The following is a 27,530-nucleotide window of genomic DNA, read 5'->3' on the forward strand; positions in this document are numbered from 1 at the left end:
AAAAAGAAGAGAACTCCCAGCTGACAAGTGGGTGGCTAGGAAACTCAAAATTGTTAGTGCACGGTATTGCATCAATAACGGAGCACTCCTACGCCGAAGTATAACAGGTCCTTATTTAACGTGTGTTGTTGGTGAAGAACCCGCGACATTGATCCAAACTGTTCAAAATGGCCTCAATGGAAACCACTCTGGAGGACGGATCCTAGCCTTCAAAATCAAAAGACAAGGGTACTTTTGGCCCACCATGGTCGCTGACTGCGAGGAATACGCCCGAACTTGTGAGAAAATTCAAAAACATGCTCCATCAATTCACCCTATGTACATCATTGGCCCTTTACATCGAGGACCTTATCCGTTCATGAGATGGTCTATGGACATCATTGGCCCTTTACATCGAGGACCGGGAGGAGTTCAGTACGTCATGGTCCTTACTGATTACTTCTCGAAATGGGTTGAAGCAGCGGCTTATGCAAAAGTGACAAGTGAGGAAGTAGAGCAGTTTGTGCTAAGGAGCATAATCTACCAGTATGGTGTTCCACAGGAAATCATCACAGACAATGGCCCGCTGTTCATCTCTTCGTAGTTCAAAGATTTTGTGCGAAATGGAAAATACGGCTTAGTAAGTCAACTCCTCGCTACCTACAAGGAAATGGGCAAGCCGAAGCGATGAACAAGGTTATACTGGCGAATTTGAAAAAACGACCGGACTCTCGCAAAGGATGTTTGCAAGACGAACTGCAAGGTGTACTCTGGGCAATCCGAACCACGCCTCGACGAGCTACAAACAAAATACCTTTGAAGTACCCGGAGTTCGCACAACCCTGAATCCGCTTCGAGCCTTGGAGAATGAAGAATTTATGTGAGACACACTCGAAGTCATTAACGAGCGTCGAGACTGAGCTTTGGTTCAGATGCAGAATTATCAGAACTCCATGGCACGCTACTATAACTCCAAGGTCCGAGATAGACCTCTAGCAGTCGGTGACTTAGTCCTGCGAAAAGTCCATGAGAACACCAAAGAGCTCAACGCAGGGAAACTGGGAATCAACTGGGAAGGACCCTACAAAATCACTCGCGAAGTCTGCAACGGAGTCTATCAGCTAGAAGATTCAAATGGGAAACCAGTTCTGAGATCCTGGAACTCCTTGTATCTCAAACGCTTTAATAATTAGCTTGAATAATTTTGTATCGACCTACGGTTAGCTTGATCCCGATAAGAGTACGTAGGCAGCCTGTTTCGGATCCAGCTATCCATTTTTAATAAAACTAAAAGTTTTCTCAAAAATTTTATTAAGAATGGTTGATCAATGTCATAAAGCCGAAGTCTAACTTCGCAAAATTCAAAAAACAAAAGGTCTTACTTCCTATCAAAGTAACCGAAGTCTTACTTTGTATCCGAAAACCTGGAATTAAAAACTTTGCAAAATTCATTAAAACCGAAGTCTCACTTTGTATCCTAAAACCCTGAGTTAAACTTCGCAGAATTCATCAAAACCGAAGTCTAATTTCGTATCAGAAAACCCGGAGTTAAATTTCGTGGAATCCATTAAAACCGAAGTCTTACTTCGTACCAGAAAATCCGGATGTAAACTTTGCAAAATCCAGTAAAACCGAAGTCTCACTTCGCACCGGAAAAAGGGGGCTTACTTTGCAAAACTTAGTTAAAAACCGAAATCGTACTTTCTAAATCTGCTCAAGATGCTCGAGCCGAAGTCCCACTTCGTATTATTAGAATCTTGCCTAGAGGTAAACCAAAAGTACAACTCCGCAAATTCAGTTCGGTTGCGAGTTAGTATTAAAGATTTGGATTTACGAGATATGAAGGTAATAGAAATCTTAATTTTAAAGAAAAATATTCATACTCGGAGTGGTCACCGCGACCAAAAACTCCGAGTTAGGTTCAAGAAAATAAAAGGAAAACAACAAAAGGGGGGAAACTCGTGCCAAAACAACCCCGAAATAAATCTACTAGGGATCAAAAGAGGGAGAAGGATCTGATGCCGCAACCTTGTCTGCTTCGGGAAGGACCAGGCCAATCTCTGCAATCTCCACCTCCGAGCTAGTGTTATCTTGGAAGGCATCCAGCCCTTGGTTCGACATTCGTCCGAAATTAGTTCCAGACTCATCAATGGTGATATTCAAGGGGGGTTCATTGCATAACAGCTCGGGCGTTTCCACCAAGAGGTCCGAAAATGCAGAAGGATCAAAGTCATGAAGAGTTACCTACGAGACCTCTTCATCAGCTTTCTCCTCATCATCTCACAAAACCCCGAGCTCAGCCTCGATATCCTGGATCTTCCCTCTAGAGATCTCCTCAATCAATATACGGTTGGTCGTAATCTCAACAGCTCGGATCTGGGCCGGAGCTAGCTTCTCCCTTTCCTCGAAGTGCACCTTCACTTCCTTAATCAGTGGACAAATAGGTTGCCTCATCGATTGCCTCTCCTCCCTCCGCACTCTCTCGATCTCGTAGTTGTTGCCAGCTTCTAGAAGTTGGTTGCGGAGTTTTATCTCGTGCAACTTTCTCTTCACAGCTTTTTCATTCTCCGTGGCCCCGTAGTAGAGTTTGCCCGCCTTCTTTAGTTTTCCTCGGACGTCATCATTGGAAACCCCAAGGTCCAGAACCTCCACCTTAGCCTTCTTCATCCGAGCTTGGATTTGTTCGGCCTTCTCCATAGTCTTAGCATTTGCGGCTTCCAATCTGGTGAACTCCTCCACCTGGGCTTTGAGGTCGGCCACTCTCTCCTTTAGTTAAGTCAATTCGGAGGTCGATGGGGAAGCAAACAGTTGCTCCTCATAAGATGCCACCGAGTTGTTAAACTCGATCATAATCTGTGAGAAGCAGCCGGTTAGTTTAAAAACAAAGGAGAATTTAAGCAAATAATTAAAAGACCAGTCACTGACCTCACCAACTTTGTCCGCAAAACGGAAGTAGTTCACACGGTTGACCTCAGACATATCGGCAAAGGTTGGAACGCAAACTGCAGGTCAGGTGTAGCTTCTCATTAGGTCGGCTGGAGAAGCAGGAGGAGCTGCACGACATGAACAATGTTATTCCACTTTAAACTAAAAAAAAAAGGTAGTATCCCCCGGGTCGCGCTTACCTTGAGGAGAGTGATGTTGTTCCTTTGGAGGCAGCTTACCAGAGGAACCCCCAGACTCCTTGGCACTAGGGAGATCCCTGGATTTCTTCTCGGAGAAGGGTGCTCCATCTCTCGAGCTGGATCTACCCCGCTCATCCCCCGATGAACTAGTACAAGCTTGGGTTTTCTCACGAGAAGAAGAGGAAGATTCAAGCTCTTTCCTCTTTTTTGACGGCTCGGTCCTCTGCGAGGTCCCTTCAGTGGCACCCCTGTTTGATGTCGGAGGAGGAGCCTCAGTCTCCCGAGGTTCTTCACTGGAATCAATAATGACAATCACAGGGGATTCGGAAGGACCAGCAGGGGGTACGGAAGCCTCGCTCACTTCGGGGGTAGAAGAGTCAGTATTCTTAGCAGGAATGTGAGCTTTGCCTTCAGCAAGGGCAGCAGCCATTTGTCTCTTCGCCTCCTTCTCAGCATTCTCGAACTCTTTATTGAAAGCCCTTTCTTCCCTATAGCCCATGAAGAAGTATTAGAAACACGAGGAGGGGAAGAACGAACAAGAGAACGTCTCCTGAGCCTACCTCCTGACTCTCTAATCCTTTCACACGAGAAAGAGTCCCAGGCAATTTGACCTTAGCTACAGAACCGCGAAAAGAACTCCTCGAATATGGGAGAAAGCAAACCTCGCTCGAAGTGGGCTGAAACAAAAACAATGAAGTGGTAAGAAGCAAAAACAAAAAACTAGTTGTTACCTAACGAAGTACACCACGCTACCAATTTTCGAGAGATGCCCGAAGGTGAGCTTGAGAGATGCCCGAAGGTGAGCTCGAGAGATGCCCGAAGGTGAGCTTGTAACCGGGAAGAAGAAGAATGACTTGCGCCATTTCTCATCCTTTTCAGGGAGTTCGTCGAAGACCTTCAGCCCAGAGAGCAGACTTACATAAAGAGTACCCTTGATGCGACCCGTTTTCACGGTGTAGATATGAAGAAAATCAGCTAAGGACAACTGATAATCGAACTCCTCCCCCAGAGTTTGAAGACATAGAACGGTCCGAACAAAATTTGGACACATCAGGGGAAGAGCGAAGCCCAACTCGAACATCATCCGCATGATGAGCTCGGGAAGTGGGAATGACAGTCCGCACGCAGAGAAAAAGATCTCGAACGCACAGCAGTAACCTGGAGATGGGTTTTCCGGAGACTCGTGAGCTTCCGGGAATCGAATCTCAATCTCCGGGGGAATTCCGGTGGATCCCCTAATCTCAGCCATGTCGTTCACAGAGAGAATCGACGGTTGATGAGGACCGAAAGCGCCGGGAATTAGAGGTTTTGCGACTTTACTCGGCGTGAATTTTGGAGGAGTCATGATTTTCGAACAAAAGTAGAGTAGATTGATCTAAAAAGAAAAGAATTGAAGAACTTTCCGGCGTATAACGAATAACAAAGGAGGCGAGAGCAAGGCAAAACACATAGAGGAAATAACAAATTTTCAGAATGAAAGAGAAAGAAGTCGAGAAGATTACCTTTATACACGGAGCCAAGAGGAAGTAATGATGGCCTGAGAAAACGAGAAGTCCCGGTTCATTTTTTCTCTCTTATAGTGTGTTAAGCCTCGCAGTGGGCCCTAAAGCTTGTTCGGGAAGGCAAATCTCATCATTACCTCGATCAAATCATAAGATATGGGGGATATTCAGTTTCCCAAAAACAACTGATTGAAGATCAAAAGTCCCCCGAGCTAATCAGCTCGGAGGACTTGGGGGGCAACTGTTGTAACAATCGATATATATATATATACAAGAGATGGGCCTTGGGAAGTAACCGATATATATTCACCTCGGAATAATGGATCAAGGCCCAGACCAAACAATCGAAATGGGCCAAGTCCATGATTTGGATCGGCCCACTAAGCCCAATAGGAAGGTCGGAACCGAGAAAAGCATCCCTCGAATCAGTTTGCAGTTCGAACTCGGTCAAAGATTCCCGCAATTGATCGAATTAATTGAGACGCAAGATTTACGCAGAGAATTGATTTTGCATTGATTGTAATAGGATGATATAAATACAAGAGAATGAGGATTGTAAACGGCATAAAAAAAACTCTCTCTTGAGCAATAATATTCATTTCATTTCACAACACTTTGTGTCTAGATTCAGTTCGGAATTATAACGGTGGTAGGTTCCTCCGTTCAGAAACACTTCGAAAGGAGAATTTAGTTTCAGTTCTGACAGTCGGGTCGTTTCAAGAAAAAATAATAAAAGTTGAGAAGTCTTCGTTTGTATGCATGTTCGTAATTAGCCATGCGTGCTTGTTAGTTTAAAGATAATCAGTGCCTATGATTATATATATATATATATATACATTTTTGTCATCTGACATGGTAAGGTAATAATAGTACTGAAGAGTTACAATCACTAACTAGATAAGAAGTCTTGAAACAAGTTAGCCTAGATTAGCACCACCTACAAGAAAATCATGATGAATCGCCCACTCTTCATAATTATCTCCTCTTAACAGAGGACATGAAATTATGCTTCCGGGATTGTCGTTCGACGTCAAGTCGTAAGGAAATATCATCCATCGTTGAATCTCCATTGTTGTTGGTTTCGCAGACAACATCGTTTTGTTGTCTTCAATCATCATCACAGAAACTTTGAGATTGAATCAAAGAAATCAAAGGAAAAACCAAACGATCAAGAGATTTATTCACGCTCTGATACCATGACAAAATTAAGAATCGATAGATGAAGGTGGGTGTATTGAAACAATGATTTTGGAGGATTTGATGGGATTTAGAAAATTTGGAATTTTGATAGATTTTAGGGGAATTGATATGATTTATGGTAAAATTCTTTCAAATCCCACCTAAAACCATGAGATTTGTATTTCTATATTTTTAACTAAACAAATCCTCCAAAATCCTCCAGAATCCCTAAAACTTATTAAAATCCAAATCCACAAACTGTTTTGAATAACAGTGGATTTCAAAGTAGATTTTTAAATCATCAGTTGAATAACAGTGGATTTCATGAGACTTTTTAAAATCCATGATTGAATAACATAAGATTTGTAACTTTTACACAAATCACTTAAAATGTCAAGTTGAATACATCCCCCCTCCCTCCCCCCCCCCCCCCCCCCCGAAAAGTGGGTGTATTGAAACAATGATTTTGGAGGATTTGATGGGATTTAGAAAATTTGGAATTTTGATAGATTTTAGGGGAATTGATATGATTTATGGTAAAATTCTTTCAAATCCCACCTAAAACCATGAGATTTGTATTTCTATATTTTTAACTAAACAAATCCTCCAAAATCCTCCAGAATCCCTAAAACTTATTAAAATCCAAATCCACAAACTGTTTTGAATAACAGTGGATTTCAAAGTAGATTTTTAAATCATCAGTTGAATAACAGTGGATTTCATGAGACTTTTTAAAATCCATGATTGAATAACATAGGATTTGTAACTTTTACACAAATCACTTAAAATGTCAAGTTGAATACATCCCCCCCCCCCCCCCCGAAAAGATTTCTATGTATTGCTCTTGACCGTGAAGGTCTAACATATATACAAGTTTACATTTTTTATGACCAAGTAAAGATCTAAACTAAAAGGAAATATAAGATATGCAATATATACACATCCCTAAATATGGATGTTTTTCATTATTTCTATGTCAAGAAAATTTAGAAACGGAAAAAGCCTTAACCTTTTTTTTGGTTTGGGTTTGAACAAATTTTTATTTTACTTTTGGCCATATACTTATTTTTTGTGGTTGAGGTTTTTCACTTTTTCTTTGATAAAATGTAGTAAAATTAAAAAAAAATCACTCATATATATATATATATATATATATATATATATATGTATAAATAATCAAATTTTATGAAAACAAAAAAGGTTTGATATATTTTATGATAAGAAAATATAAGTAAATTAAATGAAAATATAATAGGTATGATGTTTAAGAAAAAAAAATACATATTAATTAGATAGAGTGCTATATGTCAAATTCTCAAATTAACCTTACTTAATCTAATATAATAAAATAGGATTACACCCTTTAAGAATACCCTAACTAGCTGCCATGTGTCTTATCTACTTAGCTCTCTTTTCTTTCCCCGATCTCATTCTACTTCTAATGTGCTTTTATCTCATATCTCTACCTTTTCTTACTGGGCTCAAACTGGATGGGCCAGACAAGTTTTTCCACCCCCCCCACAAACCGAAACCGACCAGATCTCCGACTTCAGTCTTCTTCCCTTCCTCGCCTCTCTCTCTTCCCCACTCCTCCCCCTTTTCTGTTCCACTCCGGCAGGACCCGATTTCGCCGTCTCGAAGTGAATCTCATTGGTTAGAGTTCCGTATTCTCCGGCAGAACCCGAATTAGCCGTCTCGAAGTCAAGCTCATTGGATAGAGATCCTCGTCTATTGTCATTTCCTTCTCTTGAAGCAAGGTAACTCTTCTTCCCTTGAAAGTTTTGGTTATATGTGTTTCTTAACTCGATTTGTTTGACGAATCTCATTGGATGATACTTGAACATGATATAATTGCCAGATGCCGAATTCAGAGAACCTTCTAATGATCAGAGACAATGGTGACCTTTTTCCCCTATATCTGTCTTCTATTACATTGAATGGTGACTTTTTCCCCATTAAGTGGCATTGTGTATTTATTAAGTGGCTTTGTTAGGGCATCTTTAAAGGGGCAACTATTTTTTGTGTTTTTAGAGTAAATATATTAGGAAAATAATGTAAGATCAGTAGTTAAGATCTTTTGTTAAAAACATAGTTATTGGGAGAACATGTTTAAGATAATAAGATTTAATAATATAATATTTTTAAACATATTACAATTATAAAAACTTATAAAAGAACATTTGATCATTGGTACTATGTTTCAAAATTTCAAAATAAATTTCAAAAGAACATACTTATATAAATTTCAAAATACAATACCAAATCTGAACAGTGCTACTATGTTTGTGTGTGTCTAGATATATGAACTTGTATAAGAGATTTGATCATTGGATGTTGCTGACGAATTTCTGGAATTGGTAAAAAAGAGTGGCCATGAAAATCTTCAAGATGTGGTTGTTGCAGCTAAAGCGATCAAAGGCCTCGCTGAGCTTGTGAAGGGAAATATTGAATCCGATAAAGAAACAAGCCTCAACCTTTCTTCTATGTTTTTGTACTCCACAGTAAGTTTGTGTATAGTTTAATGGTAAGGGTTCTTTTGGCTGCAGTCGAATCTTTATTTCGAGGACTTGAGAATCATGAAAGCTGCAAAGGTGCACACTATTATTTTTTCTATTAATATGGAGCTAGCCCTGTAGTGTATATGGTGAAATCTGATTTCTGAGACTTCTTTCGTAACAACATAAAAATAGGTAACATAAAAATCTGTTAAAAGATCAGTTGGAAGTTAGCCGGACCATGAAAAACAACTAAAAGAACAGAGATACGAAGAGTTTGAACACAAGAAAGGAGAGGAAGAATGGGTATAATAAGCTTGCTTACATGCATATACCATACACATGTAAGGGTCTTCGGATTTGTCAGCCATGTCAAACAGATGCGAGTATTCCATCAACTGTTAGATACAAGAAAAACATAATCAATAGAAACCAAAAGATAAAGAGGTTCTTTCATTATAATCAAAATCTAAGAACACAAACCTCAGCCATCTTCTGAAGCATTGTCATGGGTTCAAAAATGATGACAGGAAGAGTCACCATAGATGTAACATCAGAACCTATGTACTTCTGCATCATCTTCCAATATCCATATCACGTTCCTGAGCAATCCAAGAATCAGTTTTTTTCTTTTTCTAACTCTTTAGTAAAACATAACTCTTGCTTCCACCTTCCTCTTGCTGCTTCCTCCTCTGCATCCGCAGTACTTCCCTCTGGATTAATTACTTCAAGCCCTTCATATCCCATCAAACTAAACAAAAAGCAAACATAGTTGATTTCTTCATAACCACACACACAGACACACACAAAATTCCCCAATTATAGCTCAACAATTAAATGATTATAACATCCCAATTAAATGTGAATCCAGCCCAGCTGAAGAACTGAGAATCCGAAAATGAGAAATTGTATTTGAGGATTTGAATTCGTTAACCGTTAACTGATTTGGACATGACCGATCCAAAACTGGTGATGGATGAAGCAATAGAGGCGAAGAAACCGCTGCCGTTTTTTGGATCGTTAGAAGCCATAACCACCGCTGATTAGATCGATCAGCGACGGAGAAGACGAAGACGCCGAGGAGACAGAGGAGACGAGGAAATGAAAATGAAACGATCTCTCGGTTGCAAAAAAATTGTTTCCAATCATACTACGCCACGTCACAGTAGAACAACCCAAAAAACAGTTCTACAATAAGATCAATTAAACTGATCTAAGCCCACTTTTTTTTGTTTTCCAATTTAAATAAGCCTAAGAACACACTAAGTGTTACACCAATAAAGATGGCCTTATGGTAGTGTTCAATCTTGATGCTTCTACTGGGCTGTCTAAGTGGCTTTGACTGTAGCTTTTGTAACTGTTTTTGGTCTTATGCGGTGTGGTGGAAACCGTCTCTGTTGGAAAAAAGAATGGTGGCGTAATTGTTACCCAAATTGGTATTGGTATTAAATTGATGTTCTTTTTTGGTGGGTTTGATATGGTGAGACTTGACGCTAAAGTTGACAGCCGAGACTGATGCCCCGTTTGGTTACTCCTTGATGGCAAACGGTCTTCAACCTGGAGCTTTTCAATGGTTCGCCGTCTTAAGAGGTATTTCGATCATCAATATCTGCTTTATCTTCGCAAGTTTGTAACAACCTCCCTTATCTCACTGTACCTTTTGATTGTTGGCATTGTCAAAGAAAGCGGCAGAGGAGTTCTTCACTTCGTCGTCTGTCAAGTGATGAGTTCTCTAAAATTCATGCTCTTTCGGTTACGATTTGTTCTGCGGTAAAGTTTAATGTTTGTGTAATGCATTTCTGTGTTTCCTTTTGGATCCAAATTCATAATATAAGCTGCTTTTGTTTCTGGGGTTTATTTATTTTTGGGGACTCAGTCATATAGATGAGCTAATGCCTTTTTACTAATTTATGTTTTCAGTTACCACCATTTTGCTATGCTTATTATGATCGGTTGAGAATTTTCAAGGAAAGCACTGGAAGAAAATAGTTAGGCCTAATTGTGTTATGATTCCCCGTTACAGCTGAATGACGAAAAGAGAAACATACATCTAGAGTTAAAGAACTGTGACACTACGGGATCTGCCACCACTTTCTCTTTTGATCTTGCCTGCGATACTATGGGATCTAAGAGAGAACTATTCCTTTCTGGAGGCCAGGTTGGTAAACAGTTACAATTAAATTGTCATTAGGTTTTCTTCCCGAGTCTACTTCTAGGGAATGGCTTTTTAAACCTCCATTCTTTTGTTTCCTTAATTATTTTCTTCCCTTTAAAAAGTAATTTAACCCTGATTTTAAGCCTACCCGTAATGGTTCACCACATTATTCTAAGTTGATATTAGGTTATTCCCTTTTCTCGATTATGATCCTTAGTTATTTACCAAATTCTACCCTGATTACATGCTTTTACTTAATGTTTAAATCCCCTCACCACCGTGTTTTCCTAATTACATTCCTGAATATCTGTCATTCCTTAATTGTGCAGTCGGTTACGCTACTGATATGATCAAATTAAACCCTAGAGCTACTCTCTCAAATTAAGAGGTTACTGTAATACTTAAGGGTTGAATTCCACAAGGACTCAAGACTACACAGTAAATTATAAAGTTTTATGATTACGCTAAGCAATTTGATTTAAATAAAGAAAAGCAATGCAAAATATTAAATAAAACCGTTGTTAATTCAGAAGATCAAAAAGGTAGGTCCAGGGAATTTCTCAGGAATTTATAAAATATTAAATCAATAAATAAATAGGATTCAAGCAATTAATATCAGATCTAGAACTCTAAACACTTGGTAAAATAAATCAGTTCTCACTGCAAATATTTTCTAAATTTCAAACCCGAAAATCTAAATCTCTTTGCAAAATTCTAGGTTAAAAATCAGCTTTAAAAACAGGTTTAGATTGTTCACAAAATTACTAAATCAAATCTCTTTGCAAGAAGTAATTTTGCTCATCAAAAGGTTTTAATCAGGAAAACAATTATATTCTCATATCAATTTATTTTCCTAGGTTATTAATTTTAGATGGTCAATCAAGGATTAATATGAAGAACAACCTATGATGAAGATCTAGGAAGATAAAGAATCCTAAATAAACAGATCTAATAATTCATAAAATCCCTGTGAAAACCCTGAACCTAACAAGCAAACTACTCAGACATGTTTAATGAAGAACAAATCATTATGAATAACATGCAATAGATATTGAAAAGTAAAAAGAGAAGTGTATGAATTCTTCTCTTGAAGGAGTTCAGATCTCTCTCCCAAAAGCTCTCAATATCTCTTCTCTCAAAAAGGTTGCTAGAAAATAACTTAGGGGTTTTCTAAAACCCAAAAACAATATATATATGTCCTAAAACACGTCAGGGACTTGTGTTGCAATTTTAGAAAACTTTGGGCAGAATTGTAAAACTTCCAATTTCTTGTTCTCTCGTCGGATAAACAGGGGTGTCGATCGATTCTCCTTCGGTGTCAATCGATGCTTCACTCTGATCCGACTCCAAGTTCTTTTTCCTTCGGTTAAATGCTCCAAAATCATCCAAATTGCTCCATTTCGCTTCATCCATGCCAAAATCCTAGATAACCTGTAAAGACTCAAAAACCACCTATAAAACAAATCAAAAGACTTTAAAAGACTCCTTATATCATAGTTAAAAACCACAAAAACCTTGATATATCAACTCCCCCAGACTTAGCTTTTGCTTGCCCTCAAGCAAAACATAAATTTAGACCTGTGAAAGAGGTTTGAAAACACAGAAACTCATTTTCTCTCTAAGGTAATGCCATGATCATTCAAACCACAATCCATATGCTTAGCGAATTAATCCAAATCGAACCACCATGTACTTCTCCATTGACGTTCGTAGCATCCCAAATTCAAACCAAATTCCACTACTTCCTCCATTAAGCCTTCATCGGTGGGTCTCATCAATTTGATCAATGTCGAGAACCTTCTAAACTCATTCCCGTACTATACCATAACAAGCAAGATATATCTTTTTACAACATGTGGTAGTCTTCCTCTCCCCAGACTTATTATATTTTTATTCTCCTTTGAGCTTTGCTTTGCTGTTTTTGTTTTTTTAACCATAGGTGTAGGCGAATAATGGGGTCATCGGTAATTTACCTACCCCTCGCTTCCAAGTTTTGTGTGATCATTTGACTCAAGAGTAGAATAATGAGGCCACAGGTAATTTACCTACCTTTCTAAACTGATCAAAATCATCTCATCTTTTATTCTCTTTTTTTCTAAACAAAGCTCTCAAGAATAATCTTTTCAACTTAAATAAGGGAGAAGAGTACCATTTTCTTTTCAAAATTTTACTTATCAGGCATGAACAGGGAGTCAAGCTCTATGAACATCAATCTCCTTGATGAGGTAAAAGAAAAGTGCAGAAGTTATCTAAGGCTTTTATAGAATCAGTTGGAAATTTGGATGCCTCTGGTTTACTGGTCAGCCATTGGATTTTTCATTAGTCAGATTAGTAGATTCAATCTGCAGCATGAATCAAGCAAGGCAATACACTAAAGAGAAAAATCATAGTTCCCAACAAAAAATTTGAAAAATTTGACTCAATAAAAACAAAAATCGGTTTTGACACACTAAAAACAAAAACTATGTTAGTAGTTAGTACTAACCTCCCCCAGACTTAAACGACAATGTCCCCAATGTTTTCAAACAAGAGAAAGTTAAAGAAACAAAAAGTGTGTTAAAAATTTTGAATGAAAAGATGAATTTTCTTGGGTTACCCATTGGTGTCGACCGATGCCAGAGTGGTGTCGATCGACACCCTCAGCGAACAGTGACTTTGGCCGAAACTCCTTAGTTGCAGTTAGTTGTGTTCATGTGTTGTTGGATCAATCCTCTAGTGTTAGTTCTGTTAAGAAGCACTCAAACACAAACACTAGTCAAAAGCAACATGATAGATAGATAATTCATAAGTTCAAACAAATTTCAAACACAAACTGACTCAATGCAAGAATAAAAATGACTCAATCCTAAAAAGAGAAAAAGATAAAGAAAACCATGATTAGAAGCTAGAAGAAACATCATCGTCATCAGAGATGGGATCAGCAGGTGGTGAAGACGCGGAAGATGATATGGGCCGAGTAGGACGAATGCAGCAACAAGACATCTTGGCCATGCCGTTCCAGATAAAACGCAAAGCAGTAACCACATAGGCATGATGAGCTCCCTGAGACATAGTGGCAGGATCCTCTGGTGGCTCTGGAAACTCAAGTAGAGCAGTAGCAGAGGAAGAACAAATCTCAAAACCCCCAGCAGGGTTAGGACCGTCTAAGTCCAAAGCAGGAACAACAGCACCTTGTCGACGACGAGCAGCAGGTGCAGCAACAGAATCTCTCATGTCAGGCTGAAATGCCAACTGGTCGTAATCCTCGCCAATATCAGTAAGTGCAGGACGCGGCATCGAAATCATACGCTCTCCTGTGGTGGAACGAAAACGCTAGAATAAAGGCTTCTTCATCCACTGAGTATGTGCCATGTAATCAACATCCATAACAGGATGCTCAGTAATGATCCTGCAACTCTAGAGGTCAATTTGAAAATGCCTGAAGATTGGAGTCAGAAGACTCCCTTCATACTCTTTCTTCTTTCCTTTCCCAGTGAAAGGCTTGGTCTTCAAGGTAACCAAGTGATGCGCAAAAACTGCTCCCATGTTAACTGGCCTATCTAATGCGGGTGTAGGACAAATACCAGCAACCAAGTCTCGCAAGCCAGAATACAATAAGATCAACTCTGCCACTTGCATCTTGTTAGGCTCCATCTTACACAGAATTGTGTGCCCAATAGCACGAACTACATACCTCATGACTGGATGTCGAATATCTGTCTGCGTAGATGACTTGGAATGATACTGCCCATGTCCAAACAAAATCCAGAAATCTTGGACATCAGGAAACTTATCAGGAAGTGAAACCGCTGTAAAATCTCTCTTAAATCCATAAATGCCACAGAGATCTCAAAGTGGTAGCCTATAGCGAATACCCCTAATGAAGAAAGATAGATACCCCTCATGTGCATCCTTAACCGCCTTATTCTGATAATAAACTCCCACTGTGGCCATGAACTGACGAACAAGATCAGGATACATATCATATTGCCTGGATGCAATGGTTCCCAGTCCTATCCTATCCAACATAGCAAGAACTTCATCCTCAATACCCAACTGCCTCATAGCAACCAAATCAAGTGTCTTAGTGGGTTGAATCTCAACTCCTAACCATCCATTATAGAACAATGTATCATAATCATCCCAATCATCTGACATCGGCCTATTGATGTAATCTGATTCTTCAAATTCCTTCATAATATCATCATTCCAAATCCTATTACATCTAATCCTTCTACCTTCTAACCTTGGCCATGGAGGACGAGCTGGAACTCGTGGAGCAGGAGAAGTGGTCGTCGGTGGCTTAGCATCACTCGTTGGAGCTGACGGAGGAGGACGGCGAGTTTGGCAAGAACTTGAAACTCCACCGAAGTTGGTTCGTTGCTTTTTATTGGATGCCATCACTCCAAATCGGGAAATTGACTCTGGATCCAGAAAGAGGGCTCAAAATCGAGTAGGATAGAACTTAGAATCACTCAAAACGGATCGAAAATGAGAAAGTTTGGTGATTTGAAGCAGTTCGTCGATTTGGTTGCGAATGAGAGAAAGAAGAAGGCTTGAGGGTTTTAATCGGGTGTTCCTCGGTTTTAACGGTGTCGACCGATGTGCATAAGTGGTATCGGTCGATGCTGTTTCATTTGGACCCGGCCCAGTTGCAAATTTAGACCCATTTCTCGCAAACCCAATTCTTAAAACCATCAATCTTTCTATGATCCAACAGTGGTGCCGACCGATACCCAGGAGGTATCGGTCGATGCTTCTCCTTGATCAATGATTCCTGAAACTTTTTCATCTTTTTTTTTTTGAATATAATTAAAACTCAAAACCAAAAATTAATATGTTAGTAATCCTAAAAATTGAAAAATAAAAATTTCCTACCAGTGGGTTGCCTCCCACTCAGCGTTTGTTTTAAGTCATTAGCTTGACTTGGCAACGGATTAGGCATCTGGCGGATCAGAACGTGGCATTGAACGCTTCCCATAGCATGACCTCTTCATCCAAGGTGTTGTATAAGCAGTGGATGAATGAGGTCTACCAAGTACATGAGGAACAGAACCAGGGTGGGATTTAGGTATGGTGGTTCTTCTTTTATGTCCTGCAAAATCATCAACAGAAGAAACAAGCGATCTACGATAATCTCGTGGCTTAGTTAACTGCAAAACAGTTTTGTAACTTTGAAAGTCTTATTGATGATAGGAGGGGGTTTGGGTGAAGAAGATGCATACCTATTCCTTACCTGAGGACTCTGGAGTGTGGAGTGGAGGGCTTTCTGTTTGGGAACAGTTTTCTGACTTGGAGCATCAGTTGTGGACAAGTGCAGGATCGGATGTGGAGGGGTGTCGACCGATGCTAATGGAGCATCGATCGATGCTAAGCCTACAACTCGAGTAGCAGAATCTCTCTCAACAGAAAAAGTCTGTGCATCAATAGTAGGAGCCCTTCTCATTTTATCCATCTCAAATTTCAAACTCAAATCTTCCACATTCCGTGTAATGTGTCCCTTCTTCAGATCTATGATGGCACCATCTGTAGCCAAGAAAGATCGTCCTAAGATGAGAGGATCACTAGGCTCCTTGTCATACTTCAGCACCACAAAGTCAGTGGGAATCATGAAGTTTCCAACCTTAAATGGAATATCCTCTAAGACACCTTCAGGAATTCTTTTGGATCTATCAGCTAAGATAAGAGCAATCTGAGTTGGCTTGAATTTTGTCATCCCAAGTTTCACAGCAACAGAATGTGGCATCAAGTTAATACTAGAGCCTAGATCACAAAGTGAGTGAGCAAACATTCCTGTGGAGATAGAACAATCTAACACAAAACTTCCAGGATCTGGTAACTTCTTTGCAATCCTACTTTGGATCATTACACTCACTTTCTCAGAGACAACTACCTCTTGCTTCTTCTCTTTCTTCCTTTGAACAGGTTGGTTCAACAGAATTGCACTGACATCTTTTGTAAGCAGTGCTCCTTCTTCAGGGCTCAAACAATTGGATACCATTATCTTCAAATACCGCTTAAGTGGTGGTGAAAACTTTACTGCATCAATCAAAGGCATCTCAATCATCACCTTATCCATCATTGCCTTGCATCTAGCTTCCTCAAGCTCCTGCTTGGACCTTCTTGGCTTAGGAAAAGAGACCTTAGGCTTGTACACCCTCTCAACAGCTGTTGGAATCGGAGATTTTGTAGTTTCAGGTTCTGTCTGAGATGAGTGTCGACCAACACCCAGGTGGTGTCGATCGACACCATCGTCTGAAGTAAAATTCTCCGACTCGGGTTTGGCCGATTGCTCTCCTTTTTCTGCAGTTTCAATTTCTCTATCATCTTCATCTCTCACTGATATGGCATTACAAGAATGTTTGGGGTTTGATTCAGTTCTTCCAGGAAGAAAACCCTCTTGCCTTTTAACAAACCCTCTTGACATGAATGTTCAAAGCATCAATCCTCCCAGTAAGCTCATTGTAGACATTATCAATCTTCCCAGTGAATGTCACTATTAACTGTTCCTGACCTTGCAAAAGTTGCTCTAGCATAGCTTCCATTCTACTCTCAGAAGAGGTCTGTGGAGGAGGAGACTGATAAGAAGAGTTCCCATAAGTTCTAGTATAACCATTTTTCTGTTGCTGCTTCTGGAACTCAGGCTTAGGAGTGTAGCCTGAAGAGTTTCCACTGTAAGGCTTGTTACCTTGTTGATTACCGAATCTCTGACCTTGATTTCCATAGACAAAGTTGACATCTGCTTCTTCATTCCCTGTCTCAGGTTGTGGTTCAAATGTCTCAACTTCAGCAGCAAAGTGAACTGATTTTTTACCCACAAGAAGATTGTGAACTGAATCCAGCTTGGCATTAACAGAAGCAAGCTGGTTTGAATCAAATCCTCCATGCAATCTCTTCAATTCAGTATCTGCTCTCTTAGTACTATTGCTAGAAGCCAAGTTTTCAATCAAAGCTTCAGCATCTTCTGGAAATCTTGTCTTGAAATTTCCATGACTTGCAGCATCTAAAGCCAACTGATACTCCCAGTCAATTCCTCTGAAAAAGATGCTTAGCGGTTGCACTCTTGAAAATCCATGGTGTGGACAGTCCCTTTGATAAGCTTTGAATCTCACCCAAGCGGCCTTGAAAGCTTCATCTCGTCTTTGCTTGAAAGAGGACAGTTTGACTCTCAGCTCATCTGACATTGCATCATCATAAAAGTAATTGAGGAAAGCCACATTTACTTGTTGCCAAGAGGTCAAAGATCTGGCTGGCAATTGTTTCAACCATTGGGATGCTTCTCCTGCAAGTGAATATGAGAAGAGCTTGTAGTAGATGTAGTCTTCAGTCTCACCATTCGCCTTGATACTAGTCACCAAGTCTTCAAAGTGTTCAATATGGTCCAAAGCCTTCTCATTTGGCAGGTTAGAGAAGGGTCTTTGTCCAACTAGCTGGAAGTAGGCAGACTTCAGCTCAAAGTTATTCCTTGGGAATGGAGGTGGAACAATTGCAAAGCGGTTTTCATACATCAAATCAGCTCTACTGAAGTCTGCAATAGTCCTGCTCAGATCCCGGTTTTGATCATGTCTTCGAACCGGGTTAAGGACGTGGTTGGCAGCTCCACTTACGTTTGCTGGAGGTTGGTGTCGATCGATACCCTCTGGTTGGCGTCGATCGACACCAAGGTTAACCTCCTCATCGGCAACAGCTTGTTGGTTGACAACAGCTTGTGGGTTGACAACTGGCTCATCAATCACATTGCCCTCTGCATCAAGCTTTTGGCCCTGCTCATTGCGCAAGTGGTCCTCTTGATCCCTCAAAGCACCATCCTCATCACGAACCAGAATGATTGTGTTAACCATCTTCAAGAATTTAGGATCTTTTCTGTTCTCACGCTCAACTTTTCCCAACTCTCGGTTTGAAAGATTCACAGTAGAACCAGTCTTGTTGCTCCTTGTGTGAGGTCTAGGAGGCATGCACCTGAAACACCTAAGAGAAGAAAAACAAAAACGTGTAAATAGAAAATAAAAATAAAAATTTAGACGAAATTAAAAACTTAAATCTAATGGTAGATCAAAGAGTCCCTGGCGACGGCGCCAAAATTTGATATGCTCAAATTAAACGCTAGAGTTAATCTCTCAAATTAAGAGGTCACTGTAATACTTAGGGGTCGAATTCCACAAGGACTCAAGACTACACAGTAAATTATAGAGTTTTATGATTACGTTAAACAATTTGATTTAAATAAAGAAAAGAAATGCAAAATATTAAATAAAACTGTTGTAAATTCAGAAGATCAAAAAGATAGGTCCAGGGAATTTTTCAAGAATTTATAAAATATTAAATCAATAAATAAATAGGATTCAAGAAATTAAGATCAGATCTAGAACTCTAAACACTTGGTAAAATAAATCAGTTCTCACTGCAAATATTATCTAAATTTAAAACCAGAAAATCCAAATCTCTTTGCAAAATTCTAGGTTTAAAATCAGCTTTGAAAACAGGTTTAGATTGTTCACAAAATTACTAAATCAAATCTCTTTGCAAAAAGTAATTTTGCTCATCAAAAGATTTTAATTAGGAAAATAATTATATTCTCATATCAATTTATTTTCCTAGGTTATTAATTCTAGATGCCCAATCAAGGATTAATATGAAAAACAACCTATTATGAAGATCTAGGAAGATAAAGAATCATAAATAAACAGATCTAATAGTTCATAAAATCCCTGTGAAAAATCCTGAACCTAACAAGCAAACTACTCAGACATGTTTAATGAAGAACAAATCATTCTGAATAACATGCAATAGATATTGAAAAGTAAAAAGAGGAGTTTATGAATTCTTCTCTTGAAGGAGTTTAGATCTCTCTCCCAAAAGCTCTCAATATCTCTTCTCTCAAAAAGGTTGCTAGAAAACAACTTAGGGGTTTTCTAAAACCCAAAAACAATATATATATGTCCTAAAACACGTCAGGGACTTGTGTTGCAATTTTTGAAAACTTTTGGACAGAATTGTAAAACTTCCAATTTCTTGTTCTCTCGTCGGATTAACAGGGGTGTCGATCGATTCTCCTTCGGTGTCGATCGATGCTCTCACTCTGATCCGACTCTAAGTTCTTTTTCCTTCGGTTAAATGCTCCAAAATCATCCAAATTGCTCCATTTCGCTTCATCCATACCAAAATCCTAGATAACCTGTAAAGACTCAAAAACCACCTAGAAAACAAATCAAAAGACTTTAAAAGACTCCTTATATCATGGTTAAAAACCACAAAAACCTTGATATATTAACTCCTTTTTTGAGTGTCTTCGTCTGGATGAGGAGGTACATATTTAATGCTTTCTGAATCCAAACAATGCCCTCTGTTACGTTGTTGTTTTTTTTTTAAATCCATCTAACTAATTTCCCTAATTTGTAATCTCTCAATTGTTTAGGCTATTGTTATCCAAACATCCATCGACCCACGACGCCTTCATAAGTTTAGATCTACCCTCAAACAGGGTTGCCTCGATGTGAGGAAGCAACCAAATTCCTACCGCCTTACTGACCATGCGTACAAGATTGTTTTCAATGACCACACCAAAATGGATGCTCTTGATCCCGATGAATACTCTATTCCCCAAGAGTATTTTTGTATTCGAAACTACAAGGACATCCAATCCTTGGTGGGAAAAGGGGAGATCTTACCAGGTACGTAATTAATAAATATTAATATATGGTTTGTATATCATTATCTATTATGTCGTTCACTCATTGCCCCCTAGATATTGTGGCCCAAGTCACTTGTATTCGGAATGCAGACAAGGTTGACGAAACCACAACTCCACCTAAGACTATCTCAAACCTTATTCTTACATGTGTATTTGACAGGTATTAAATATCTTCAACTTCCTATCATTGCCTTACTATTCAATTTTTAATTTCTTCTGCTTCTCAGTGGGGAAACCGGTTATGTCTCCGTCAGGGAGAACCAAGCAACTAAGGCCCGTGGAGAGGTTGAGCTTCAAGAAGAGCCTATTGTAGTAATTTTCATTAGTGTCATTAGTGTGAACCCAAAAAACTTGTGTCCTTATATTTATTTGATTGACAATGTAAAATGTGTTAAGCCTCCTTCACCCTTATTTTCGCAAGCTATTTCTCTTAACTGAATATTTTTACTTACTATTTTCAATACAAATATATCTTAAGCGACCTATATCTCAATGCTACTGCCTCAACCAGATTTTTTTGGAATGTTGATAACATCGTTACTAAGAAATTCCGGAAAAGGTAGAAACATCTTCTACCCTTTTTGAAACTCAAAAAATAGGGAAATTCGCCATCTAAACTAACATTGTCATTTTCGTTTTGATATGCAGCCCTTTTTACCAAAAAGAACTAATTCCTACTATTGAAAACACCACTCCCATGTTTGTTCCTTCTGAGATACAAAGCATTTCCCAAATCCTTGCTTATGTTGATGAGCAAAGCGGGCAGGTATTCCTCCTCACCCTCATGCCTCCGACCGTTTGATTTTGAGAAATGTTATTTACGTGTTTTCATTTATACTGGCAGGAAAAACTGTTCTGGTGCAAGGCAAAGGTGGTCGACTTGATTTTAAGCAGTGGGTGGTTCTTCATATCATGCACGACCTGCTTTAAGAAAATGGAAACATCATGTGATACACTAAGATGTGTTGGGACATGCGACTCAGAAACGTCTATTGGTCGGCTACAATAACCAACATATTCTTCCCTCATGTTTATGGACCTCTGTCTGTATCTTATATAACACCATTATCTCCTTTCTCTTCTTCCAGATACCGCATAGAAGTTAATGTTGATGATGCGTGCCAAACAACAACTTTTGTTCTTTTTGATAAAACCGGCTAAGAAATTATTCAAAACAATTGCATCTACCTTGGCTGCCAAAAATGTAAGACTACTTCAACTTCTAATTTGTTGGCTCTCAGACCCAATAACCTATTTCTCATCTTTCAACTATAGAATGTTGCTCAAAATGATGCATGTGGCCTAATTGTCCCCAAAGAAATCCAAAATTTAGTTGGGAAAGATTTTGTATTCTGCATCGGAGTTTTGCTGTCGCACATATTGAGATACCTCCAGCAATTGCAGCCAAGAAAGTATGATCTTATTTATTCTCACATACCCAACTACCTTCTGAGAACCCAGTTTTTAAGTTCCATTATGTTACAGAGGCCTGCACCTCCAGGAGCTTCCAATGGGAAAGCATCTGATTTAGTGCACTCCATTCTAGAAGGCGACAAGGACAGCTGCACAACCACTTTAGAAAGCCAGCAGACCAAGTAGCGTCCCCCTCTAAGGTGATTTTTCCCAAACATATGTGTATATATGTCTACAAAATAAATATTTGATGGTCTCCTTATTTAATTTCACCCAAACATCCAGGAAGAACTGTAACAACCCATTCGTAAACTGCAGATCAATTGGTGACAGCTTGTCCTGTAGGAAGGTTGTTAAAGGGTGAGGACCAGGGTTCGAGGAACGCCTGGCGCACCAATAACCTACTGGTGGATTGGGATATCCACAGTGATGGGTTAGGATCGATGCCCTGTAGGGCCAGCTTGGGATCCGTTGGGATGGCTAGCGGGGGCTAGCAGGGTCTACGGACGGTCTGTTAGGACAGCTAGTGGGAGGCTAGTGGGGTCCATGAGATAGGTTGTTACAAGAACAAAAAGAAGGTAATTGAAGAAATCGATGAGGAGTTGCTGGAAGATGATGTCTAACACTCTCTCATTGAAGAATAATTGTGGGAACCAATGTGCCAACCTCTTTCTCCATCATCTTCTTTTCCACTTATTTCTGCATTTGTTTCACCGTAGGGTTTTTGGAATGTTGGTTATGTTACTGGTTTTGTCAAACATATTTCACCTCTTTCCTTTCAAAGACTTAATAATATGGTTTTAATAATTATTTTACGAAAATAGCTTTTATATGAAAGAATGGAGATTTCCCATTTAGTGGTATCGGACGCTAAATTTGTTTACCCTCCCACATTTAAATATCCCAACCATAAACTTATTTGTTACAATCTCAACGGGTACATACAGATAATTATAAGAACAGAGTCAAAACAAAAGGCAAGAATAATTCTGTATCACACACAATGAGGCCTTCAAATTAAGAACACCAGATGAAGATGGGCACCTCACATGCACCCAAGTTCAAACCCGAATTTAAAAAGATTGTCAAAAGAGGGTCGAAAAGAACCCGAGACAACTTAAACTGAAAACCCAAACAAATAGAAATGTGTAGTTCCAAAAAAACACACACCAGCAGTACAATTGAAATAAACCAACTTATATATCATCTTCGCCTTCTCATATATATGGTGGAAATTGGCAAAGGATAAATAAACTGTGTGAAATTAATTTTTAAATTGTATTACATAGGAACTTAGACAATTGTATTCTCCTACAAACATGGACCTCAAACAGTCCAGGATTATTCAAAAAGAGGAAAACATTAATCAATGATTCCACAAGCCAGACAAGCTTCTTTATATGTCCCATAAACAACACCTTCGAATTTCCTCAAATCTTCATCACATGTAGGCCCTCTGACTACACTTAGAAGGATTCTCAAAAAATACAGCTCCCCTCCGTTTCTCTGAACATGTCCAATCCTCCCTCTCTGAAACCCTCTTCTCCTGGGCATAAACCGCTTTTCTTTCCTGTTCCAAGTAAAACGGCTTGGAATCTCCTCATAGGTAAGCGTTCTTGCAAGTGGGTTGTCCCTATTCAAACTCAACCTAGCTGTGAACATAGATTCATCACCCTCCTCATCACCATCAAAGGAACATATCTTCACCTTTGGTACATGAAAAATAAGTTTAAGCTCAGAAACATTAACCATATTTGTGTCTGATCCTTTCTGACGAATAACAATGAAACCAACATTGGAATATATAGAAGTCTACCACAATCTAGACTATTAAAACATATCTCCATACATTTACCACTCAATACTAAAGTAAAGACAATATCTTTTAGTCAAAAATAATGAAGACTGACAATTAACACTTTTTAAAAACGATCAATCCCAATCTTAATTCAAATCCCAAAAACACATTACACCAACCAAATATAGTCTATATTATATAGACGTTGGTGGCAGCCAAGAATCAGGTATAAACAACACAATAATGACAAGAATCAGGTTAAAGATAAAACCAACACAATAATGGCATTTAAGTACGAATATGTTACAAACAAACCAATTGCTGGAAAAAAACACACAACTGCAAGAAAAAATTGAATATGAATATTAAAGCCCCAATAAATCACAAATCTGGCAATCAAAATGAGAGTTGTGCATTATGTACGAGTATAAAAAACAACACGCTAAACATGGAAAACACTTACAACACTCACAAAAAGAGAAAGCACATTATCACACCATAGCAAACACAGCTCCAATGGAGTATGTACTATATGCAATGTACTCTGCTCTAATTCATAATCAAACAAATCCTCGCAACAACCTCCATCTCAAATTCTCAAGACCACACCGAGCAGAAGACAACATCACCTATATCATCTCGTTCACCAATGAGCAAATACTACATCCGACTAATAATCATTTCAAAGAGATCACTAACTTCTACCTCACATTCCATGATATTGACGATGCAACATCAGGTATTTTAACCAATATTTTGACAGATTTTATACGCTCAACAATTCTATTACTTGGAGAGGGAACTACACAACAATTAGAAGTTTACCTCGAGATCGAAGATAACAACCCAAATGTGTCACGAAGGCTAGATGTGGAAGTGCTAATAGGGGAGCTAGAAATAACCCAGACACAAGTGACGCAAGAAAGAGAGGGGGTATGCTCAATATGTCTCGATGATCTTAAGGGTGAAAGAACCATAAACACACTACAATGCAATCACAAATACCACCATGAATGTATTACAAGTTGGTTACGCCAGACAATAACATGCCCAAATTGTAGGAGATCAATATTTTAAGCTATATTCCATTTTCTATTTCAATAATAAATCATGTATCAGACCATTTTCTTATTGAAAAAAACAAGAGCACCATAAAATTATATATATTTGTTATAGACAATCCATTCAAAATATAATGTACAAAATGGCAACTCAATAGACCCCAGACTCCAAAAATCAAGAGCTTCTCTTCCAGGAAATAGAAACAGATACATTGAAATGGTGAGTTCTGAATAATCACTAAACGATAACAATCTTACGTGCCAATAAAGCAATCAAAATGGCAATTAAAGAGTGTATGTAATGAAAATTAAAACCAAACACATGACAACAAACAGAGAAGGAAATCACTATTGGAAGTGCAACATAAACAAACCCAACGAATTAAAAGTCAGCACACCAATAAACTACTGCCTGTTTGTGGGTATGAATTATACACTGGTGAACTCAATATAATCTAAGCCAATCCCTGTCAAGAATGACTTGCAACTCTAAATTCCCAACTCTCAGTGCTTACAAAAACAGTTCCGTAAATATAGCGTTCTCATTAATAATATTCCGAACTCAGTTACTAATAACCACACAAACATAAGTAAGCAGGTTTGAAATTTGAATCAAATTCAAAATAAGTCAATACTGAGACCGTAAATATAGCCTTACCATGTTTCCCTCTTACGTTACATTATATATCTTTAGGTTAGGACCTTTATCTCAATTTACAGTTCTAACATCATCGCAACTTCGTAATTATCTTCTCATAAAACTCTAACAATTTCAATTTCCTTTGAAGTTTAAAATTTGCAGATACAAAGGTTCCCTAACACTCAACAGACAGACTAAACACCATCATAGAAGCCAGGGAGGGAAACAAATGAAATCAGTCACTCCAAAGGTCTCACCCATGGCTGCTAAGAGAGCACGAGAAGCTAGGAGAACTATCATTGCCCAGAAAAGAAAAAAAAAAAGAGTGGAAAACAACAACCACCAGCCACTACTACTTCCAGATTAACCAAAAAAGGTAGCCTTCATATTTAGTGCATACTCTGTTTCCATTGTTCCCCCTTAAGTACTTAGCTACATACCTGTTCTATGAATTAGGTAAGCCACAAAAGAGGACTCAAAAACCGGACACAACTCCTACAGTCCCTACAAGTAAGGATCTTTCACACAATGTTCAAACCCGATTAAAAAATGTTCAGGTTATCTAGCCGTCATTTAAATTCGCAAACACATATGTTAAACAAATGCAGACACCATAAATATAAGAGAGGTGGAGAATTTGAGATCAAATTGTGGGAAATCAACATTTAGTAATCCTTAACATTTACCTGAGTTTAATGGCATCTTATCCCCCAGTACTTTGTCCTCACGTTCTTATCTTCTAAACAGAATTAGGCCAGTCTTCCGGGTCAAAACGGCAGCCGCAAAAACCTCGAGCAGAAACAAAAAAGGAAAGCAAGCTCACAGGGCGGAAACGTAAGGCATCCAAACCTGCAATCACTAATGGCCAGAGTAAAGGTAAGCTAGATTCCTACCTGCAGAGTCTTTCTAGTTCCTTAAATTAACAACTAAATATTCATGTACATGCAACTCCAGCTAAAGGGCGCCGTCGCCTACCACCCTCATTCGATTTGGTTGATTGTCCACACTGCGGTGCACTTATCTGGCACGCTGAAAGCAAAACGAAAACCAAAGACAAAAGCAAATTAACATTCTCCCTCTGTTGCCATTCTGGACGTGTCTCTTTACCAAAGGTGAAGGAGACTCCTGAGTTCCTAGACACACTGCTGAAAACTTCTGCCAATTTCCGCCAGAATATAAGAGTGGCTAACTTGGCGTTTGCATATACCTCTACGGGAGCCAAAGTAGATGAGTCCGTAAACAGGAAGACGGGTCCATACACCTATAGAGTACACGGCCAAAATTGCCATCGGCTTGGATCTTTGCTACCTGCAGCAGGCGAGCAACCAAAATATTCTCAGATGTATATTTTTAACACTGCCAATGAAGTAAAGAACAAAGTAACGTTGGTCTGCAGAAGTGAATCATCTACTTCCCTTGATGAGACAACCGTATCTGGATTGATGGAGATGCTTGATAGCACAAGTACACTCACAAAAATATATAGAACCGCCTTAGATCGTTACGAGCTTGAAAAACCTACGGAGATGTCTATACGATTGGTGGCCCAAAGGCACCATGGGAAGCAATATGATTTGCCAACCTCGGATGAAATAGCAGGACTAATTGTAGGTGATCTATCTTCCACAACGGGGGGTAGGGATGTCATCGTCCATCTCCGATCGGATGAGCTTCAAAGAATAACCGAGTTACACCCACTTTACATGGCTCTACAATACCCGTTTTTGTATCCGTACGGCAAAGATGGTTACCACCCAGATATACCATATGCAACTACAACACAGAAGGCTATCAAAAGGGAATGTGTCACCATGCTAAAGTTCTACGCTTACCAAATACAAACAAGATTATTAATAGGGACCACTCTCATCAGATCAGGACGTCTACTACATCAATACGCCGTAGACGCATATATGGCAATAGAACAAGAAAGGATGGGCTGGTACAGATGAAACCAAAAAACCTTAAGGGATGATGTTTACCACAACATCTGTGATGCTATTGACAGAGGGGACAGTGACGCCATGAGAGTGGAACAAAGAATAATTCTCCCTTCATCTTTCACTGGAGGCCTAAGATATATGGCACAAAATTACCAAGACGTGATGGCAATTTGTAGATCATATGGGAACCCGGACTTATTCATCACCATGATGGCAAACCCGAATTGGGAAGAAATCAAAGAGCATCTGGAATGATCCGGTAATATTACTGCCAATGACTGACCCGATCTTGAATCTTGGGATTTTAAGATGAAGTTAGACGCTCTGGTGGCTGATCTTTGGGATGGGGATTTCTTCGGCGAGGCGAAATCAAGTAAGACCCTAAATTCCAAATAAGTAGCCATTAAACAAATTAACCAACAAATCTAAACGATGTCTCTCAAGTGGTGTACATACTTTTCTTCTACGAAAACTACACGAGAAACCTCAATAACCCAAAACCAAACATAAACCTGATATATGATAAGATAATAAGGAAATACTAAAAACAAATAGCAATAAGGTGAACAA

The 27,530-nt window shown here is 39.0% G+C and overlaps 2 protein-coding genes and 1 long non-coding RNA gene across 4 annotated transcripts; 2 read left to right on the plus strand and 1 right to left on the minus strand.

Annotated features, from left to right (window-relative positions):
• The first annotated feature begins 244 nt into the window (after positions 1-244).
• On the plus strand, positions 245-825 carry LOC147936114 (uncharacterized). Its single transcript, XM_087468596.1, has 2 exons — positions 245-482; positions 542-825. The coding sequence occupies exons 1-2, from the start codon at positions 245-247 to the stop codon at positions 823-825; spliced, it is 522 nt and encodes a 173-aa protein (XP_087324722.1).
• Positions 826-2,259: 1,434 nt separating this feature from the next.
• LOC147936115 (uncharacterized) lies at positions 2,260-4,449 on the minus strand. The gene is made up of 5 exons (XM_087468597.1): positions 3,841-4,449; positions 3,642-3,781; positions 3,105-3,592; positions 2,905-2,981; positions 2,260-2,745 (listed from the first exon to the last, which is right to left on the minus strand). Exons 1-5 carry the CDS (start codon positions 4,447-4,449, stop codon positions 2,260-2,262), a joined length of 1,800 nt encoding a protein of 599 aa, XP_087324723.1.
• Positions 4,450-7,217: 2,768 nt separating this feature from the next.
• LOC147936116 (uncharacterized) lies at positions 7,218-8,389 on the plus strand. 2 transcript variants are annotated; one of them, XR_015568009.1, is made up of 3 exons: positions 7,218-7,542; positions 7,644-7,683; positions 8,083-8,389. It is a non-coding gene; the product is annotated as an uncharacterized LOC147936116 (long non-coding RNA). The 2 variants fall into 2 exon arrangements; XR_015568008.1 differs by lacking the exon at positions 8,083-8,389 and having other exon boundaries at positions 7,644-7,971.
• The last annotated feature ends 19,141 nt before the right edge of the window (positions 8,390-27,530 follow it).

Source organism: Camelina sativa, chromosome 10 (genome assembly GCF_030686135.1).
Source record: "Camelina sativa cultivar CO46 ecotype springtype chromosome 10, ASM3068613v1".
Taxonomy (NCBI): domain Eukaryota; kingdom Viridiplantae; phylum Streptophyta; class Magnoliopsida; order Brassicales; family Brassicaceae; genus Camelina; species Camelina sativa.